Source organism: Grus americana, chromosome 9 (assembly GCF_028858705.1).
Source record: "Grus americana isolate bGruAme1 chromosome 9, bGruAme1.mat, whole genome shotgun sequence".
NCBI lineage: Eukaryota > Metazoa > Chordata > Aves > Gruiformes > Gruidae > Grus > Grus americana.
The window spans coordinates 110740-125662 of record NC_072860.1 but is presented as its reverse complement, the minus strand read 5'-3'; the positions used below and the strand labels follow the sequence as shown (position 1 = coordinate 125662).

At 63.4% G+C, this 14923-nt stretch overlaps 2 protein-coding genes across 3 annotated transcripts; one reads left to right on the top strand and one right to left on the bottom strand.

Annotated features, from left to right (window-relative positions):
• The first annotated feature begins 5675 nt into the window (after positions 1-5675).
• On the top strand, positions 5676-10544 carry MAB21L4 (mab-21 like 4). The gene is made up of 5 exons (XM_054835249.1): positions 5676-6371; positions 7442-7664; positions 8480-8633; positions 9846-10202; positions 10449-10544. The coding sequence occupies exons 1-5, from the start codon at positions 5888-5890 to the stop codon at positions 10539-10541; spliced, it is 1311 nt and encodes a 436-aa protein (XP_054691224.1). The 5' UTR covers positions 5676-5887; the 3' UTR covers positions 10542-10544.
• Positions 10545-10608: 64 nt separating this feature from the next.
• Positions 10609-14923, bottom strand: AGXT (alanine--glyoxylate aminotransferase). 2 transcript variants are annotated; one of them, XM_054835251.1, is made up of 11 exons: positions 14636-14923; positions 14323-14515; positions 13932-13996; positions 13754-13854; positions 13442-13512; positions 13033-13117; positions 12655-12750; positions 12310-12379; positions 12096-12191; positions 11741-11869; positions 10609-11305 (listed from the first exon to the last, which is right to left on the bottom strand). In XM_054835251.1, exons 1-11 carry the CDS (start codon positions 14888-14890, stop codon positions 11198-11200), a joined length of 1269 nt encoding a protein of 422 aa, XP_054691226.1. In that variant the 5' UTR covers positions 14891-14923; the 3' UTR covers positions 10609-11197. The 2 variants fall into 2 exon arrangements, with proteins under 2 accessions (XP_054691226.1, XP_054691225.1); XM_054835250.1 differs by having other exon boundaries at positions 11741-11866; positions 14636-14912.

Sequence of the window (14923 nt, the reverse complement as noted above, 5' to 3'; positions counted from 1 at the left end):
AATTATTCTTGTATAAATATTTACGCGTTTTTACAAGAACCATGCTTTGAGCAACAGGCCATGGCAGAGGAAGGGCCAGAGGGGAGGGGGCTGGATGCTGGATTGCTCCATCCCTGCTTTGCAGGTCAGCTCGGGGTTGAGCATGACCGGTGGGGGGCACTGGGCTGCACCCACTCCCAGGACCCCGGGGTGATGCACGCTGGGTGCTGACAGCTCCCTCGAACGAAAGGGGGCTGGTTGGGGTGATCCTGCCCCTTGCCCTCGCTCCCCCGGCTTTCCTCTCCCCAGGGAGCAGAGCTGGGGGCCAAACCGCCTGCTGCGGGGTGCGTGTTGCTGGCCGCTGCTAGGAGCCCTGCACAGCCCCACACGCGTCCCCGGCCTCGCCCCCAGCCTCCTGCCTGGTCTTCTTGCCTGCCCAGGTCTGAAAACCGCTTCCCGCAGCCCCCCCGAGCTGAGAAAGCCCCTTCACTGCCCCACGACCAGGCAGCAAGGGGGGATGTGGCTGCTGGTGGGATGCAGACCGCTCCTCCATCCCCTGCTCTCACCCTGGGTACAGCTCCTCTGTCCCCCGCTCCCACCCTGGCACTGCACCCCAACCCAGCCCTTGTACCCCGGGCCAGGTCAAGGAGGAGGCTGGGGGTGCCGGGAACCTCTGCAGGTCTCCCAGAGAACGAAGGGGATGGGGAGCGGGGCTCTGGGGTGCCAATGCAACCCCCACATCTGCTCCTAGAGCCCTGGGCCCGGGGCTGCAGGGACAGCGGCTGCAGAAAAGCCCCCCGCTGCCATGGGGACCCTCCGCGCTGGCCCCATCCCACTCCCCAGGACTGTTGCTGTGGTTTTTGGGAAGGGTGAGGTCCCCCCTCCCCTCCCCCACCCACAGATGGGATCCACAACCCAGCCTCACGTTTTCCGCCGAGCTCAGCAGAAATTCACCCAGAAGGTCAGTGACCAGAGAAAGGGACGATCCATCATTAAATAAATTGTTTTCATTTCCCAGGATAAAGGGGAGGAAAAGGGGGGGGGGGTGTTGGACTGGGATTGAGAAAAAAAAAAAAAAAAAGAGCACAAGGCAGGAAAACCACCCCCCGCGCTCCCTGCCATTAGCAGCCTCGGCTCCTTCCCCGCACTCTCGCAGGGCTTTTACAGCCAAAGCTCTTAATGTGATTATAATAATTATTTCTTTCCTAGCAATTTTTTTTTTTTTTTTAATAAACAGCCTCTTTTGAAATGTCGCTGGGGGAAGCCAAGACTCCAGCTGAGCCCTGGCCCAGAGGAAGGAGCAGGGGCTGGGGGAGCGTGCGAACGTGTGCGGGTGCGTGCAGGCAAGCACGTGTGTGCGGGAGCGCGCGGGCCCCCTTGGGGGCACCCTGGGGGTGGGGGCTCCGCTGGAGCGTGCGAGCACACCCGGGGTTGTGAACTCTCGGCAGTTCCTTGGGGACAACAGACAAGGCTCCATCTCTCTCGGTCTGAGCGCCCCATCGAACCCACCTTCGCACCCCTGCTCTCCCGCTCCTCTGTGTGGTCCCCCCCAGCCCCAGGGCCAGGCTTTGAAATCTGTTGAAAAGAAACCCTTTTTGCCAAAATAAACAGCCTGTCATGTTAAATTACTCTCCCTTCCTCTCTACCTCCCCTGCCAGCGTCCCCCCTTCCCACCCCAGCCTTTTTGCCGGGGGCCATGCCTCTCCGGGCAGACTCCCATCTCCGGCGGGAGGCTCGTGGGGTGCAGGGGTGCCAGCCCTGGGGCCAGCGCGGAGCCGGGGCGCTGGGACAGAGCATCACTTACTTCCCGCATCCCGGTCTCCCTGTGCCCCCCCAGCTCCTCCACCCACCAGCTCAAACCCCCGGTGTCTTTGTGCTGGGTGGCGATGGCACCTGGCAGGGCGCAGGGGTGACGCCGCCAGCGGAGTCCTGCAGAGGGGCGAGCCGAGCGAGGGACGCCAGGGGCTCGCCGCAGCCCCTCGCCCACCCCTGCCGTGTCGAATGCTCCTGTGACCCCGGGTATTTTCCTCTCTCTCCCTTGCCTTGCTCTTAGTTTTGAGTTGTTTTCTCTCTCTTAACGGAGCAAAAATTCGTAGAACCATAAAATGCTGAGATGGAAAACGAGCGATTAGCTCATGCAGCCCGGCCCCTCTGCCAGTGCCAGGCCGTTCCCTGCCATCCCCCCCGGCGACTCGTCCAGGCTGAGCACCACGTGCTCGAGCCATGTCTTCCACGGCCTAACTGGCCTCCTTGCTAGGAAATTTTCCCTGATGTCTCGCCTTGAATGGCGATGGAGCCTACCACTGGGTGACCTGTCCTGGCGCTGCCCTGGATGCCCAGCCCTGTGTCATGCCGGGCTGTGCCACTCGCCCACAAACGGCACAAACGCCCCCCACCCCCCGCCACTGTGTTTTGGTGCTTCCTCTGCACAGGATGGAGCTTCTGCTGCCTCCCCGAGACATGGCCCCACCACCCCAACCTGCACCATCCCCCCTCCACGCCAGCTCCTCTCCCTCCCGTTGGGTGGCATCTGCCTTGGCTGCACAGGGCAACCTCCTCCCGGGCAGGCAAAGTGCAGGCAGGGGCCGGACCTGCTGCCCTGAGCTGCCTGCTTGGCCTTGGTGGCTGTCCCGCTACTTGGAGGGGGACCCCCCTCTGCACCCCAGCTCCGCTGGGGTATTGGGCAGCATCCGGCACCACTCCCCTGCCAGCTCTTCCTTGTCCTGCTGTGCCTGCAGTAGGGCTGCTGCCTGCGCTGCCTGCACCTGGCAGCAGCGGGGTAGCTGCTCCTCCAGGACCTGCTCCTGGCCCCTTGCCTGTGGGGGAGAAAAGGAGGAATGGGAAAGGGAAAGGGAAAGGGAAAGGGAAAGGGAAAGAAAGAAGGGGAAGGGGAAGGGGAAGGGGAAGGGGAAAGGGGGAAAGGGGAAGGTGGAAGGGGAAAGGGGGAAAGGGGAAGGTGGAAGGGGAAGGGGGAAGGGGGAAGGGGGAAAGGGGAAAGGGGAAGGGTGAAGGAAGGAAGGGGAAAGGAGAAAGATGAAAGGGAAAAGGGAAATGAGAGGGGAAAGGAGAAAGGGAAAAGGGGAAGGAGGAAGGGGAAAGGGAGGGGAAGGAGGATGGGGGAAGGGGAAAAGAGGAAGGAGGAAGGGGAAAGAAGAAAGCCCCAGCCTGTGGGAAGGGGCAGAGGGCAGCATTTTGTAGCACCCACCTCTCGATGGTGGCACACGGAGGTCTGCGAAGTGCAGGTGCCAAAGGCGGTGAGGAGCTGGGGGGGTCAGGTCACACTCACTCCTCCCAGCACCAGAGCTCTGGCAGCGATGGGAGCGGGATGCCAGGGTTGCGCTGTGGGGTCAGCCAGCACGGCGCCAAGGAGGGCACGGTTCCCCAGCCAGCACCAAGCTGTCCAGGGGAACTGCCCCGTCTCCCCACCCTAACGAGCCTTATCTTGCTATAGACCGCTCCTGCTCACAGTTCAGTTTCTGCGTGACCCCTGTGGCCTCCTCCAGCATCCCTGCCAGGCACTGCCTGAAGGACTGTCCTGGCTGCTGCCACCGCAGGGACTCCATCTGTGACGAAGTGATGCTCCTAGGGCACACAGTGGCCCCGCCAGCAGTGAGCCGTGCCCCACCACCCCCGTGACAGCAGTGGCCTGCGGCTCTCCACCCTCTTTTCCCCACATCAGGGCCTGGAGTGGTTGTCTCTCCTGCCTGGCTTGGGCTCAGCATCCTCCAGGATGAGCCCAAACCCCTCTGATGGGGTGTGTGAAGCCCCCAGGAGCCCTGCTTTGGCAACAGGGAGTCCTGCCGCTTTTGGCTGCTCTCTGGGATGCCAGCCGACTTGTCCTCCCTGTGTGATGAAAGAGAGCAAGACCAGCCTGTCTGGAACAGTGGTTGGTGTGGGGGACTGAGAGTCCTCTGCTCAGGTGGGGTGAAACTGGGAGCACAGGGCTTGGGTAAGGAGATGCAGAGCCTGTTGCCCCCTGTCAGGGGTTTAAAATCTGGCTGGGACTCCCCAGCCTTGGGCACGCCCAGCCCCCAGGCAGTGAGGAGCCTGGTGTGGGCTCACGGTCACCTCTGTGGCTCGTACTGCAGGCTCGAGGATGCTCTGTGGGTTGAAGCTCTGGCTTTTGGAGGGCAGCCGGGGCTTCCCAGGGTTCAGCTGGCAGAAGGACAGCCAGCCATGAGGGACACAGCCCTGCCTGGAGGGTGGCTCCTCAGTCACTCGGGGCTGAAGGAGGCACAGGGATGAACTAGAAACGACCCCAGGGAGATCCGGAAATCTCATCTGGGCTATGCAAAAGGGCCATAAAGAGCCTGAGCTACAGGAGGTGGGAGGACCAACCGTGAGCCCCATGGCTCTCTTGCCTCTCCAGAAGTTGTGCCAGGGCCCCACACTCAGCTGTGACCCCCTTCCCACACCAGTTCCTGCTGCCGTGGAGCCTCCCCTGCTCCCTCCTGTGCTCTGACCAAGGGCAGGAGCAGTTTGCAGGGAAGCCTGGGATTACCGAACCGTGCTGTCCTGCTGGGAGAGCCCTGCCTTCCGTCCACGGGCTGTCGTTATTAAGAGCTGCGGCTCAGGGCCTGTGAAGCTGGGGAACCTGCCCCGGGGAGGGCACAGCACGCACCCATCTCTCCAGGATTTGTGGGAGACGCTGAAGGACTGAGGGCAGGTACGAGGGTACAGCCAGAAAGGCTGTGTGCACACAACAGCCGGTCTCTGCCCTGTTTTGGCTAGAGCTGTCCTAACTCAGGACAGCCCAGAGGCTAAGCCTGTCCCAGGCTTGTCCCAGGCTTCTCCCAGGCAGAAGGTGACCGAGACCCCGCTCGGATTGGAGCACGGAACCCAAGACACAGCCCTTGCCTCAGCAGCAGCTGCTCCTCCTGGCGGCAGCCAGGCTGAGGACAGCCACCTCTGCCGCCACGGCCGGCTCCCACCCCGCTACCCAGCGGTTTTGGGGCCGAAAGCGCCGGTTTGCGCGTCCCCCCGTGGCGATGCTCCCGCGGCCCAGCCCCGTCGCCCGGCAAACTGCGCCGCAGGGGCGCGCTGTCGCCATGGCGACCGCAGCCGCCGCGCCTCGGGCGTGGTGGGAGCGGTGTTGCCGGGGTGACGGGGGGGCGGGACCTACCTGCGGGGCGGGGCGGCCCTGGGGGGGGCCCGGCCCGGAGGGTCTGCCCGGCCCGGAGGGTCTGCCCGGCCGGGGGGTGCCGGGGCCAGGGCCAGGGCCAGGGCCAGGGCCTGGGCCTGGGCCTGGGCCTGGGCAGGTGGTGGGCCAGGTGCAGGGCCGGGCCCAGGTGGCTCAGCCCGGCCGAGGGGCGCTGGTGGCTGCCTACATCTGGCAAGCTTGAGCCTGAGCCTGATGGAGCTGTGGGCTGGGCCTGGGGCTGGGCCCGCAGAGCTGCGCTGCTCGCCCGCACGGTGGGCATGGGGTCCCGCAGCCCTCCCACAGCCACCACAGCACGGCCCCGTGCCAGCACAAGGCTGTTCCCAGCTCTCGTGGGCACCACGCCAGTTCGGAGCAGTCTGAAGGAGCCGGGCCGGGGGGCGGGAGGGCGGTGGTTCACCTTCCTCCGTCGCTGGCTGTGAGGGGATGCCGCTGGCACACAGCCCTGGTGCTGGGAGAGGCGTGGGAGACCACAGCGCTGTCCTGGTGCGACCCGCCGGCCGAGCATCCCTTGTCATCCTGCTGGGCTGCAGGGGGGCTGTGGTGTGACTTGGTCCCCCACCCTGGGTCTGCCCTGGGGGCCCGTGGTTCTCCCAGCAGCTCTCCCTGGTGCTCACCCAGCCGTGGTGCTTGTCAACACCAGGCTGTGGCTTCCCTCCGCCCACCCCACGCCAGCTCCCAGCCCTGCCCTCCCTGCCCACGTATTTTTACTGCTGCTCGGAGCCAGCTTGGGACGGTGTCAGAGCTGCCATGTCAGCCAGCGCTTCCCACTGGCGCAGCTACCTGGGGGCAATAGTGTCCCACGAGAGGCAGCGGCTGGAGCATTTCCAGCGGGCTGAGGACATCCTGCTGACCCTGCTGGAGGATGTCCACGCCAGGGACCCCCGCTTCCTCGTGGACTATGCCAGGAACCTGGAAGCCTTCGAGTTTGCTCTCTGCACCTCCGAGGATGCTGTCACCGTGGAGGTCCCCCTGAGGATCGACGGCGATGCCCTGCGGGTGCTGGCATGCTGGCCCGGGGACGCCCCAGCTGGGCACTGCCTGGGGCTGGGCACCTGCTGTCTGGAAGTGCCCTCTCCAGGGACTGACTTGGAGGACTGGACCAGCACCGTGGGTGTGATGGAGCAAGGAGGTGGTATGGGGTGCCTGGTTCCAGGCAAAGTCCTCCAGCACCTGAAAGAGCTCCTTGTTTCAGCCATCGTGCGCTGCCAACGCCTCTTCCTGTTCCAGCCAGGTGCGTATGCTGGCGGGGCACTTCCCCAGCCGGGAGCTGCCTCCAGCACAGCTGGGGAGCCCAGCTTGGCGGTGGTCCCTGCGCAAACAGGCTGGTGTGTAAGTCCTTGGGCACGTGGCTCTGCTGTGCGCTGGAACAGGCTTTGCCCTCAGCTAAGGAAGGGGAGATGCAAACTACTCTATGCCATCCCACGGCAGCAGAGTCATCCTCGGGCATCTTCACCCTGGGCTGATGGCACCCTCCTTGGTGGGTGGCAGCTCCACACAGGGTTCACCCACCCCTGCTGTTAGTCCCTGGGGAGGGTTTGCTCAGGGACTTGGCATGCTTGGCTCACCCTAACCATGTTCCTCCTGTGTCTCCTGGCCTCCGATGCTCCCTGGAGGAGGCTGTTTGGAGGGTAAGCTGGAAGCGCGTCAGGGCTGGACTGGGACCTTGGGCCATGGGTCTGACCCTGCGCACACACGGGCCCCAGCTGGGCTCAGTGTCCTTGAGAAGGACATGGTGGGGAAGGGACCCTAGGAATGCCCATAGGGGGTCCCATCAGCTTCTTCATGCATTTCTATTTCTAAAGGTGCTTCTTGAAGTAAATCTCAGCCCTGATGGAAAGGTGATGTGAGATGACCAACAGGTCTGAAAGTCTCCTAACCCAGCCCCAGCAAGCCCACCATTCCCTCCTTCCTCCGTGGCCAAGCCAGAGCCCTTCATCTTCCTCTACCCTCACAACCTGAGACCTTTCCTCGTCCGTTTTTCTTGGACCACATTGTCTTTCTTGGTACTGTTCAGCCACCCAGCAGCATGGCCCTGTTCATCCTCTGCTCAGGGCTCCCTGCTGTGCCCACCCCTGCTGGCCTGGCCCTGAGCCCCACGGGAGCGATGCTCCTTCCTGAAAACCACCCCAGCATGGTTTGGAGAATGGCTTTCACTGAGGAACCACAGCCAAGCCACAGCATTGGAAAGGGATAAGTCGAGCAGGGTGGGACGAGCCCATGGGCGTTGCAGCACATACCTGGCTCAGCCTGTGGGACAGGCTGCAGTAACCTCATAACCGCAGCCAAACCCTCCGCATCTAGGTGACCTCAGTGCCGAAAATCTTCAGGAAGATGCCATGGAGCTTTCCCTGCTGATCCGTGGAGGCTGGAAGACCATCCGCTTTGACATCGTCCCTGTGGTGAGGAGGCGACAGGAGCCGCTCTGGCTCAAGGGGCGGCAGAAGGACAGGGGCTTCCCTGAAGGCAGCCTCTGGAGGGCCACCGAAGAGGCCCACTTTGTCCCTGCCTCTGCGCATCACTGGAGGTGAGCGGCTCGGCTGTGCGCGTAGCGGGGTGACCCTGCCTCGGGGATCCCACCTGGCTGGCAGCACTGCCAGGTGTAGGCAAAAAGGGGATGGGAAAGTGGAGGGACATGTCAGCAGGGGGGTGAAGTCACCCCCTTGTGATGCCCAAACCCACTGCCCTGTGTTGGGGGAAAAAAGCTCAGCCAGATTTCAGGCAGCTCAAGGAAAGAGGGAGGGGGAATTGTTTGCAGGAGCTGAACCCCAGCCACACGGAGGGTGACAGCTCTCTGATCCCTGCTCAGGCTTCAGGGGCAAGCCTGGGCTTCTGGCAGCAGCAGGGTGATGAGGTGCCTCCCGGGGCAGGCTGTGGGTGGGAGGGGGGCCAAGGTGACACACACCTCGCCTGCCAGCACAGCTACCCAGCCGCAGGGAGGGGCTGAACATCCGGCTGGGCCAGCCCAGGCTTATTTTGGGCACAATGTGGTCCAGCCAGATGCTCGGCCCCTCCTTGGGGTCCAATCCAGCCTCCCCTCTGGGGCAGCCTGCAGCCCTCCCCACTGCATGTAGGGGAGCACAGTCCCACTTCGCTTCCCCTCTTGTACCTCCCGGGAAGGTAGGAGCTGCTCAGCAGCATCCCCATCATGCTGCAAATCTCCCCGGTCCCTCTTGGCCAGCGGCGATGCAGGAGGTGGGTCCGGGATGCTGCACGCCTGTGCCCACGTGGGTGGGTGGGGGGATCCCCGTGCACGATGGGTCACTGCAGGTATCCTCTCCCTCGCTGGGAGGATGCAGGTCTCCATCCTCCCTCTCACTGGAACCCACTTTTTCTCGCCAGATCCTCCACTCACCTCCCCATCCTGAAGCTACTCCGGGCAGTGGACACACTGAAAGGACACCGTCTGGACAGCCTTCGCCTGCTCAACCAGCTCCGCAGCCAGGACTGGGGGGAGGAGGGTGGGAAAGCTGGTATCACCTTCAACCACCTGAAGGTAGGTGGGTTCTGCTGGTGGGACAGTGGGCCTCCAGGCAGGCAGAGCCAAGGCTACTCCCCTGCACCCCACCGCAGCCGAGTTGCTGCTGGAAGAAGATCCCAAGCAACAAATCCAAGTGCCTACAGTGCTTTGGGATGTACCAGCCCACGGCTGTGTCCAGAAAGGATGCGCACTGCTGGCCATGGTTAGAGGGGTTTGATCCTTCTTCCTGGATTGAACCAGCAACCTCCAGCCTGAAACACACAGACCTGGGGCTCTGTGTCGATGCGCCGGGCATCCCCAGCCCCAGGCTGCCTGGGTCTGCAGGGGGGATTGCATTGCAGCGCCTGCTGTGCCGCAGGTCGTCCCGTGTCCCGGTGTGCTGGGAGGTGCCCAGGCAGGGCTGAGGGTGGCGTTCCCTCTACAAAACCCTCTCTCCCCACCCATCTTCTTTTCGGCACTTTGGACCCATGCCAGCTGGTGATGCTGGTTGGGAAAGGGGCTGTGCTGGGGACAGCACTGGGTGGCACAATCCAGGTGTGCCCTGCCTTGTGGTGGCTCTCTGGGCCAGGGTGGAGAAGGAGGCAAAGTCGTCTTCTGCTGAGAGAATAGCTCCAGCTCCAGGTAACCCAAATCCTGTGGATTTTGCTTTATGTTGCATTCTTTGATGTCTTATTGTTTTTGGTTTTGTTTTTTTTTAAAAAAAGGCACAGTGTACATCTGTCCTTCAAGAAAGCATTTTCTGCTCTAGCCCACCAGTGCGCATTGCCCATTATGCCACGTTGCCAGAAGGCATTGGTGCTGGGCTATTTGCCATTTGCCAGCACAGTGCTGAAGAAGCTGGCGTGGCAGCTGCTGGGGGTTCACCTGCCTTGCCAGCAGCTGACGGAAACCACAAGCAGGATTTTTTACTATTGCTTGGTGCTGGCAGAAAGCTTGGGCTTCTTGTTTCGGAGCTGCTGTGGAGCTGGGACATGCCTTGGAGCTGAGACGGGGGCTCATTGGGGAGTGAAGCAAGGGTTCAAAACTAAGGGTTGGTGGGGCATCAGCTACGCCCGCAGCAGCCAAAGCAGCAGCTCCCGGAGCCTGCGCAGCCCTAGGCTGCTGAGGACGTGATGTCCGTTTTGGGAGTTCAGCCCCACGGGTGGTTGCGCGGTGACCTTCAGGGTGTGCAGGCATGGCCTTTGTGGGGAGTGCCCGATCCCACACCTTTTTTCTCCCTCCCCGCAGATGGTGCTGCTGTGGAGCACGGAACTCTTCCCCTGCCCAGAGGACTGGCAGGACCTGGAGGGCTCTGTCTACAGGCTCTTGGTGATCCTCCTCCGTTGCCTGGCCACCCGGCACCTGCCCCACTTCCTGCACCTGGAGGAGAACCTCTTCCGAGGAGAGGCCCCGGACTTCGCGTCCCTCTACCGTAAGGTGGAGAGCTTCGCCCGGGACCCTCGACGCTTCCTCCACTTCCATTTTGGCCTCCCTGCACGCACTGACAGCTGGCAGACAGACCCTGGCACCCAGGCCCTCCTGCAGCTCCCCACGGAGGACAGGTCCTACTGGGACACAGCCTACTTTGACATCCTGCTTAGCCAGGTAACGGGGACCGAAGACCCTCGGCTGGTCTCACGAGGCATAGCGTGGCAGCACCAGAAACCACCTGGGCCGGGCAGCTTAGGATGCACCGAAATTTGCCCCCGAGAGCCCTCTGGCCCTTGGCAGCCACTGGCACGCGCTGCCCAATCCTGCCGTGGAGGCTGTGGGAGGCTGGTGATGCTGGGGTGTGGGGCTTGAGCAGAGCAGGGAGCCCTCTCCCCTCACTTGCCATCCGCCTCCGCTTAGTTCCAGGTGTACCGGATCCAGGACAGCACGCGCCACTCGGCAATGTCCCAGCTCTTCTCCAAGATCCAGCGAGAAATCCCCCAGCAGAGCTGAGCAGGACCCTGCTGCCGCCCCATCTGAGTGTCTTGAAACTTGGGGAGAGCAAGGCGAGCTACAGGGCTGGGGAGCATGTTGCTTTATTGAGGAAAGACGGTATCGGGGAGCGAGCGTGTGTCTGCTGCAGCTGGGTGGGGATGCACGGCCTCTCGGCTCCCCTGGTAGAGCTGGGTGCTAGGGTGGGTGTTTCATCCCAGGGGACCAAATCTGAGGGGGATGGCTGGTGTCCTGCACTGCTGGGCTCTGGTGCAGGGACAGCTGAGGATGGTGGTGGTGGGAGGGGGAGGGACCTGTGGTTGGATCCTGCATCCAGCCCTTGTGTCAGCTTGCAGTGGGGCCGCCGTGCGCTGGGGCCAGAGGAAAGGGGGAAGCTGGGGAGCCAGGCCATCAGGGCGAGGAGTGACCATGCGTGGGGACTGGGAGAAAGGGTTTTGAGCCATGGCCTGCATCTGCCGAGCCGCAGCCCTCACCTCCACATGCCCAGCTCTTCCAGCTTCTCCTTCCCACTCTTGGCTTAGGTTGCTGGGTGTTGCAGTGTTTCCTGTCAGCATCCCAGGGAATTAGTGGAGCCCCTCTGCCTGCCAGCTGCCTGCAGCTGGACACAGCAGAGAGCACCATGCTGCCTCCTCCAGACCCCCCCTTTGCAGGGGTGCTCACAGCCTGCTGCGGCGGCAGCGCCTGAGGGCATCTTGCAGGGCACGCAGCACACGGTCCACATTGCTGCTGGTCGAGTTGCAGCCCATGAGGCCGATTCGCAGGACCTGGGAGGAGAAGGGCAAGCGTTTCCCTGCAGCACCCACCTGTGCAGGTGAGCCCCGGCACTGTCTCCCTGCAAGTGGAGCAGCTGGTGGCAGAGCACAGGCTCCCGTGCGGAGCAGGGGGCACACAAGGAGCGGCCATGCACGCGGCTGGGCATGAGTGCATGTGTACAGCTCCCTGCTTGCTCCTATTTAACATGCATTTCCTCTAAAGACGTGTCACCCTGCTAATTATGCGTGAGGTTATTCAATTACACGTGGCAATTGTGTGTGGTTAGGAGCCACTATGCATTGCTGCAGGCGATGGGATGCATCCGGCCATGTTTGCTGTTTGCAGCCAGAGAACACTGTTAATCGTGGGGTGTGCTGCTGATGGATGCAGCCGCAGCCGGGTTTGGTGCCCTGCCGTGGGCAGTGGGACGGGAAGACGCTGCCCACCTTGCCCACCGAGGGGCCCAGGCCCCCAGCGATCTCGATGGCGTGGTTGTCCATGAGAAAGGCTGTGATCTCCTTCCAGTCATAGCCCTCAGGCACACTGACAGTGGTGATGGTGGGAAGTCTTGCCTTCTGGGGAAGAGAGAAACTGGGTTAAATCTGCAGCTCCTGGCTGCAGCCCTGTCCCCCAGTGAGACCAGCAGCCTGCCAGGAGAGAGCAGCCCTGGGGGGGGGGGCGGGCGGGCAGGGGGAGTCTTTTTCTCCAGCATCAAAAGCTGCCCAGGCATGTCCCCAGCCATGCAGGGCCACGTCCTCACGCTACCCCCACGCCGTGGTGCTGGGCTCACCCCACACCCACCTCCTCCTTCACAAAGAGCTCAAGCCCCAGGTCGCACAGCCCCTGGCACAGCTGGGTGCAGTTGGCCCGGTGGCGTTCCCAAGAGCTCTCCAGACCCTGCGGGCAGAGAGGAGGGAGAAGGTCCTTGCTGCCAGCGGGGTCTTCCTGGCACCCGCCGCTCCCCTGAGCACCACTGGCACTGCCGCTGTCCGCCCGCCTGCCTGGCGCCACTCACCAGCTCTGCCAGCATGGCCAAGCCTTCCCGCAGGCTGAAGAAGCTGTTGATCGGGGCTGTGTGGTGGTACCTGTAACACCCAAGGGGCACCCCAGTGGCTTTGGCCTGACCCGCGGCAGAGCAGTACTCCAGCTTGCAGTGGGCAGGGGGGGAACCAGGGCGCGGCGTCCTCTGCCCCTCTGCACCAGTGCGGAGGGGATGCAAATGCCCCTGGGCCACTTTGCGACCAGTGGACAGGGTGATGGGGAGACAGGGCCCAAGACCTGTAGGACAGGCAGCCCCCGAGCCAGGGCAAAGGCTGTGGGGGACGGCTGTGGCCACCTGTCCTGGGCAGCCTGCCCTCACCTTCGTGCCTCGCCATCGCAGCCCCAGTAGTTTGCTAGCCAGCCCATGTCCAGGTAGAAGGATGGGGGCTGCATCTTCCTCCTCAGCATCTTCTCCCTGGTGAAGCAGAGTGCTGGGGAAGAGCTGGACCTTGACCTTGCCAGCTCTGGGGTGGGGTCAATCCTGCGGGAGGGCCCCCAGGGCCACCCCAAGCGAGCGCTGAGCTTGGTTCCAGCACCCATCACCGCCCAGGGATGGGCCAGGCTCTGACCCCGCAGGGCTGCTGCTGGGTGCACTCTCTGGAGCGGGGCTGGAGCAGGTGGCTGGCAAAGCGGGGGGGGTGACAGCCTCCCCCCAGCCCCATTGCCTTTCCCCCCGGTGGGACGGGGCTGCTCTTACCTGGCTCGCTCGCTGAACGAGATGGGGGCGGAGCCGGGAGGGGCATTGAGGACTTTCTGAGACCCCGAGTATAGGACGTCGATCTCTGCCCGAGAGAGGATGCAGCTGCTTAGGGACCAGGGGCTCCCAGTGAGGACGCGCTCAGCCCCCCCAGCTTGGCTGCAAGCAGCAGGTGGGAAGCACAGGGTGGCACACACTGCAGGTCCTGCTTGTGTTTGGCCAGCTTTGGAGGACATGCTGGCACTGCTGATGGTCTGCCGAGGGGAACGGGCTCTCTGGCTGCAGCTGGACCAGTCTCTAGTGCTGCTAGCCCGAAATGCGGCAGTGGGGCTGATCCCACCACCCTCCCCAGCCCAGGTGTGAAGCCTCCTTGTCCCCTGGACGTCTGTGATGGCACTGTGGCTCTTACCCTGCTGGTCCATGAAGATGGGGGCTCCCCCGAGTGATGCCACCGCATCCACGAGCAGCAGGCAGCCATGCCTGTGGGAGGACGAGCTCAGGCTGGTGTCCCCACCACCTCCTGCTGCCACCTCCTCTCGCCACCACTCTTCCTCCAGCCCCGGCACCCCGGTCCCCCAAGGCCACGTGTCTCACTGGCACTAACTGCTTCCAGCACAACAGAGCCAGAGGAGAGCCCAGGGCACGTAAATCTGCGTGCCCCAATCCCTGATGGCAACCTTAGGGTGCCGCTGGCCCCCGCAGGTGCCCACCGTGCACTGACCGGTGGCACAGCTCGCCCAGCCCCTCCAGCGGCTGCAGCACCCCCGTGGAGGACTCGCCATGGGTGATGAAGAGCACCAAGGGCTTGTGCTGCACCAGGCCCTGCGTGAAACAGAGGGGAAGGTGACCGCCCCTGGGGCTGGCTCACGCCGCCTCCCCGCACCGTGGCTGGCGCTCACCTCCTCGATGTCCCACAGAGTGAAGTACTCGCCTGGGGGCTTCAGCAGCTCATGGACATTGGCTCCTGGGAGGGATTGGGGCAGAGGAAGAGTGAGATTTGGGCACGCGTCCCACTGGGCAGCCACCTGCTCCACGAGGGAATCGGTCAGGCATGAACCAGGAGCAAGTCCGCCCCCCAGGGACTGGCCTCACGTGGATTTGCCCGGTGGAAAAGCCATAAACTGCCATAAGCAGAGGGACATCACCCTGGAAAAAACCTGGAGCAGTCTCTGGCTGCAGAAGCCATGTCACTGGCCACTGCCACTGGGATGGGAACAGCAAGCAAGGGGGCACATTCCGGCATTCCGCCCACAAGCCCAGTCCCCTGAGCCCCACCACTGCCCAGCGTACCTAGCCTCCTGGCGATGTCAGCAGCGCGTTGTCCCCAGATGCCGTTGACAGCCACCATCGTGGTGTCACCGTGCTCCAGGAGGTTGAGGAGGGCAGCCTCCATGGCGCAGTGGCCAGTGCCGCTGATAGCCAGGGTCAGCCGGTTCTGCGTCTGGAAGGCGTACTGGATGCCTGCCTTGATCTCATCCATCACCTGTGGTGGCAGGGGACCGACTGGCACCACGATTGCCCTCCTCACTGCAGTAGAGCTGTCCCAGCCCCTTCTGGGGGGTGAGGGAGAGGAGGGGAGGAAGGCTGGGCTGGGGCAGCTCACCTGCAGCACCTCAGGGTGCATGTGGCCCAGGAGCTGCCGGCTGCCTGCAGCCAGGATGCGGGGGGGCACGTTGCTGGGCCCTGGCCCGAGCAGCAGTCTCTCCGGCACAGCCAGGGGCCGGAGCAGCCCCTGCGGTGGGGGGATGCGGAGCAGGCTGGTGGCCATGGCGCGTTTTGCCATCGCCAGGAGCCAAGCCCGGAGGAGAGGAGCAGTGGAGGCTGCCCGTGCAGCACCCAGCACTGCAGCGCAGTGCATCCCGTGCCAGCACTGTCCGGCGTCCCTGTGGAC